Below are 5,739 nucleotides of genomic sequence, written 5' to 3'. Positions count from 1 at the left end.
CACCCAGGAGCCCGACCCCATGATGCCCTTGTACCCCTCCTCCTTTCCATTCCCACTGCTGTTTCCAGGTTCTAGCACTTTTATCAACAGCAACAGCGTTTTTCTCTTTCCTTTTCTACCCATCACGATGGGTACAGACCCACACGCAGGCCATGGTGCCCAGCCCTCCCCTCGTGTCTCTAGAGCCTCCCCATCCCATTCCCCTCCTGTACTCTGGACCCACTGTACTGATCAGATGTTGACTTCGAGGAAACGCGCCGGACAGCATCTTTGCCCCAGCTTAGGCCTAACATTCCACACTCCTGTTATCCTGTATGGGTTAGAGAGGTCAATTCGCATTAAGGATACATATGTATGTGTATATGTATATACACACACGTACACACACATATAATTTTTTAAGATTTTATTTATGAGAGAAGTGGAGGGAAAGAGAGAGAGAGGGAGACTCAGAACAATCAGGGGGGAAGAGCAGAAGGCGATTGAGAAGCAGATGCCCCACTGAGCGGGGAGCCCAACGTGGGGCTTGATCCCAGGACCCCAAGATCATGACCTGAGCCGAAGGCAGACGCTTAACTGAGCCACACAGGTGCCTCCCACACATATATTTTCACGTAACATACACACACACACACACACACACTTAAGAGTAAATATATTCTTGTAGATACAAAGAGCAATCTATTACTCAAATAGTATTTTCAGAGCATCTGGTGTGGAAGTAGGGTTTTACAAACTAATTTAAGTTAAAAAAAACAAAAGAAAAGTGCAGAGAGATGGCCTCTGAGAACTTGAAGATTCTCTCCGAAACCCTTTTGTATCCTATTATGGACTGAATTGTGTCCACAACCCCCACCACACCCCTCAGCCAATTCTGACATTGAAGCCTTAACCTACCATACGGGATATTTGAATAGGACCTTTAAAGAGGTAATTAAGGTGAAATGAGGTCATAAGCGTGGAGCCCTAAGCCATCGATAGGACTAGCGTCCTTCTAAGGAGAGGCAGAAGCCCCAGGAATGCCTGCACATAGAGAAAAGGGCCTGGGAGGGCACAGCAAGAAGGCAGCTGCAAGGCCAGGAGGGAGAGCTCAGGAGAGGCCAACCTGCCGGCCCCTTAATGGGACACTTCCAGGATCCGGGACTGCGGGAGCAGCAATTTCTGTGGTTTAAGTCCCCCAGACTGTGCTGTTTACTTAGGCATACATAATCTAAGGCCAAAAGAACTGGCACTTCTGTCAAGTGAAAGAGAGAACTGAGGTACAGTTGTGTAAGATATTTAAATATGTGACACAAAGGAAACATAAAGCAGGAAGGATTTAGACGCGATGTGAGAACTGTCAGGATTGAACGGGGTTGCTGAAACTGGTTGCAGGGAACGATCCAAAGGAAAAACAGACCGTGGAGAGGCACATTTGAAAGCAGGTTCAAAGGATGCGTGTAGAAAAGTTGGATCTTAATGGATTACAGCCTTTTCTACACTCTGTTCCAAAGAAGAGTAAAGGTAAAATGGGCTTCATGGTAAAATAAGGTTTGAAAACACGAAGTGTTATACTTTGCTCTACTGCAGAATTTCTTGGAAGCTTTTATGAGCTCCGCAAAGCTCCAAGAGGGAGATAGAGCAATATTTGATGACAGAACCCGTCATCTGAGACACCACGGTGATGCTTCTTCCTAGGGGCCTATTCTCAAAGGAGATGGATCAAAAGAAGTTTGGCTACTTTCAGGGACATCCCCCTAACGATGTCAGCCAGCTCTTGGGGCAGTACTGGGGTACAGTTATGGAGGACTGACACAGAGGGGACCACAAAGTGGTGGGTGATAGGTGCGTGCCCTTGAGCTTTGTTAACCGTGTGATCTTAAGCAAGTTCCTCAGCCTGCAGTCTGGAGTTAAGTTTCCTCACCTAGAACACACTGTGAGTACTCATCACCATGGGGATTTCTGCAGATGATACGGCAAGAACTAGGCTACAGGCTTTCCACGGAAGTATTCAGTACAGATGAACTATTCTACAGGTTATAGGGTGCCATAAAGTGGCCTTCCCCAGTGTTAACAACTTCTGGGGAGGTGCTAGGGCACAGTACATTCACCCATGCAAATCACTATCTTCTGCAGGCCAGAGGCTGGTGCAACAGGAAGAAATCCATCTGTGCTCTGCCTGATTCCATGTCAGGGCAACGCACCTATGGGCAGAAGAGCAGGTGGGTGTTCATCCCCTCCCTACCCTGTTCCTTTGAAGTGGCCCCATCAGGCCAACTCAGAGAGCCCTATGTAGCCGCCTTCACTGGGAGCTCAGTTATTCACAGTGTTAAGAGCCTTGACCGCCAAATAAAGACGACAACAGAAAATAACAAAGAGCTTTATTTTCATGTCACTGTCCTACTTTCTTCTAGTTGTTGCTAACAACCTGACAGTGTGTCTCTACCCCCTCGATTCCTACACTGTTCAACATACCAACAGTCACAAATATATCACCTTATGGAGGAGATAAGTAGCTTTTTTCTAAAGCCCACTGGGCACAGCAGGGAGGTGGCCAATTCCCTGGTCCCTCTCCTCCTCCCACCCTTCTCTTGGGGTCTCCATCCCATGGGAAAGGATCCAGGCAGGAGGCTGACCTCTCACCCGCTACTCCATCCTCATCCCTGGATCCCTCTAGGGGAACAAAGAAAGAGAATTCCGTTGTCCTGCTTCTCAAATGGAGGGCCTTACAACCAACCGAGGTTTCAAACGCAAAACCAAACACCTGCAAAGCAATGTTGAGGCACAGCTGTTTTCCAGGTGCTTTCATTTTCACTGCCGCACTGCGGAAGTGTTTCCCTCTATCGTCCTCATGACTTTTCCTCATCTTTCACAATGGCAGAACTGGATGGGAAGAATGAACCGAAACGAGATAAGGGGGAAAAAAAATTCTAACCCTGTAGGAACCGCCTTCAACCTAACCAGTGAGATGGCTGGCAACACTCCTGATGTCCACCCCTCTGCCCCACCCCGCCCTCTAGCTCCTGTGGCCAGGCCCAAACACTGACAGCACCCCCTTTCTGGACATTCAGGAATCAGGGCCCCTAAGGGGCTAGGATCTGTGAAGACGGGCAGGAGCCCCCTAGGAGAGCTGGACCTGTGCCTGCTCGTCGGGGGGCAGCCTGGGCTGGCACTGCGGGCACCACCACGTGAGCCTCTGGAAGCCACCCGGGGGCCCAAAGGCCTCTCTCCTGAGCTGGTGCCCCCCAGGGCACTGCTCCTTCTGGTAGATGTGCGTGTGCTGCTGTCTGCCCTGGAACTTGCCCTGAAGCCAGTCCGCACTGAACTGCACCACGTGGTCCACGAGGGCCTCAAGGCGCTGAGGGCTGAGGAGCGAGCCCAGAGAAAGGGGATGGATCCCGGCTCTGTACAAGGCTTCATTCTTAATGATGTTCCCTGGGGGGAAGCACAGAGAGGACAAGGGAAGGGGAAAGAACACACCGGTCAAGAGCCCCATCCACAAAACTAGCAAAGCAAACGGAAGCTGGCATGATGGCGGCGGGAGGGCTCCAGAGGATGACCTGGTGCCAACCCTGCCCTGGCCTGAGGGCTCTTGGGCAAGTCACCGACTCTGAGCCACTTCCCTGTCTGCCAACTGGGTTTGCTCACACTTACCTTTAAGGCTGTTGTGGAGACCAAAGAAAATAAAACTCATGTGTGGCCCTTGTTACAGCAAAGAGGTTATCAAAACAGCCTGTGGAAGCTGACTGCCTGCGATGGAACCCTGCTCAACCAGATCAACCAAACTATGTGACCCTGGCAGGTTCCTTAGCTCCACATTCCTCATCTGTAAAATGGGGATCGCTTACCTGGCTTTTGTGAGCAGTAAATGAGAATTCTCTCTCTCTCACACACACACACACACACACACACACACTGAGCACTGTGGCTGGTACAGAGAGAGTACTCAATAAATATTAGCCGTTTAAAATTAAAATTAAAATGTCAAGCATAATGCCTGAGATATAAAGCGTTTAGGAGGTATTATTTCATTATTTTTCTACTCCTGCCTCATTCTTGGTGAAGCCAGCCTTGATCCCTCCTTCCGGAATCAGTAACTCTCTTCAGAATGTCCCAACGGTGCACTTCCTTTAACCTCTACCAGGCATTTGTCACAACCTATCTGAAGTTGCAGTGAACTGAGCCCATGCTTGCCAGGCCATTAATAATCTCCTGAAGGAGAGACGTTGAACTTGGTAGAAGGCAAGCGTTCAGCATGTGTGGGATGAATGGATGAATGAAATCACTGCTATCTGCAAGGGCTTCATAATCACACCCCTAGTCACACAGAAATGTTTCTCTACAATTCCCTGGCAAACTACCTGGATTCCGAGCTCAGCCGCACCACTTACCAGCAATGCGACCTTTGCTTTGGCTTCTTTGTGTGAGTAAAGGGAAAACTAACAAGAAGGATAAAACTACGTGACTAGCACGTGAGATTCATGCGACAGATGTCGGCTGTTATTACTATTGTTAGTAACAATGACGTGTCAGTAGAGCATGAGCTCCTGCTATAAATATCGCAAAGGCTCCTTCTGGAGATCTCTTTCTCCCGCAGGGCGCAGGGGCTCCCACAGTCTCGATGTGAAAATGCAAGCCGCTGTCTGGGGAGCCCCCGGGGCCTCCTCCCCGCTCCTGAGGGGAGCTGTGCCTGCAGCAGGCACCTTCGGGCCTTGGGTATGAGGTGATTTTGTCATCAGCTCACCCAGTTGCCTCAGCAGCCAGTCGCAGGGGCACTTAGGCCTCTGCTGGGGTAGTAAGGGCAGTGCTCAGAGTTCCGCTAGGTGGCTGTTCTGGTTTTCAGATCGCTCAGCTCGTTTCCCTACCTGAAACGCTCACGGTTTCATTGCTCAGGACACTTGAACAGAGGGAGGGAACCTGCTTCTTCACTCGTGTCTTTTAAGATCTTGACGGAGGCCTGAGGCATCTGTGCTTTGCCAGCAGGCAGCTCCATCTGCCCGAGAGAAGCCCCATTGGCGAACGCAGCGCTCTCCCTTAGCAAATTGCAGCTTCCGGTTCCCAGCAGATACTGACCGAGTAACCGAGCACCTCCTGTGTTGCAGGCACCGCACCAGGCGGTGGAGGAGTCAAGGAGAAAGAAGACAGGGCTCCCGCCCTTTAGGAAGTTATACTGTGATGTGGCCACAGGCAGCCTCCAGCTGATAATATAATTAGGATGTGAATTCTGAAGCCAGGAGAGAAGTTAGAGATTGCCTAATCTAACTCCCTCAGTTGACTTATTTATTTTTTTAAAGATTTTACTTATTTATTTGAGACAGAGAGAGAGAGCATGAGTGGTGGGGAGGGGAGATGGAGAGGGAGAAGCAGACTTCCTACTGAGTAGGGAGCCCAATGTGGGGCTCCATCCTAGGACCCTAAGATCATGACCTGAGGGGTGACTGGGTGATGGACACTGGGGAGGGTATGTGCTCTGGTAAGCGCTGTGAATTGTGCAAGACTGTTGAATCTCAGATCTGTACCTCTGAAACAAATAATGCAATATATGTTAAGAAAGAAAAAAAAGAAGAAGAAGAATGTAGCAGGAGGGGAAGAATGAAGGGGGGGAAATCGGAGGGGGAGAAGAACCATGAGAGACGATGGACTCTGAAAAACAAACTGAGGGTTCTAGAGGGGAGGGGGGTGGGAGGATGGGTTAGCCTGGTGATGGGTATTAAAGAGGGCACATTCTGCGTGGAGCACTGGGTGTTATGCACAAACAAT

The 5,739-nt window shown here is 49.9% G+C and overlaps 1 protein-coding gene across 1 annotated transcript in view; it reads right to left on the bottom strand.

Moving 5' to 3' along the window:
• Positions 1-903: 903 nt before the first annotated feature.
• The window catches only part of NEIL2 (nei like DNA glycosylase 2), an 18,897-nt gene continuing 14,061 nt past the window's right edge, over positions 904-5,739 (bottom strand). Inside the window, exon 5 of the mRNA XM_032389000.1 lies at positions 904-3,414. Coding sequence (XP_032244891.1) covers positions 3,101-3,414 — 314 coding nt within the window. The 3' untranslated portion in view covers positions 904-3,100. The remainder of the gene's footprint in view (positions 3,415-5,739) is intronic.

This window comes from Phoca vitulina, unplaced genomic scaffold, assembly GCF_004348235.1.
Source record: "Phoca vitulina isolate PV1807 unplaced genomic scaffold, GSC_HSeal_1.0 scaffold53, whole genome shotgun sequence".
Lineage (NCBI taxonomy): Eukaryota > Metazoa > Chordata > Mammalia > Carnivora > Phocidae > Phoca > Phoca vitulina.
This window is presented reverse-complemented; position numbering and strand designations above follow the sequence as displayed.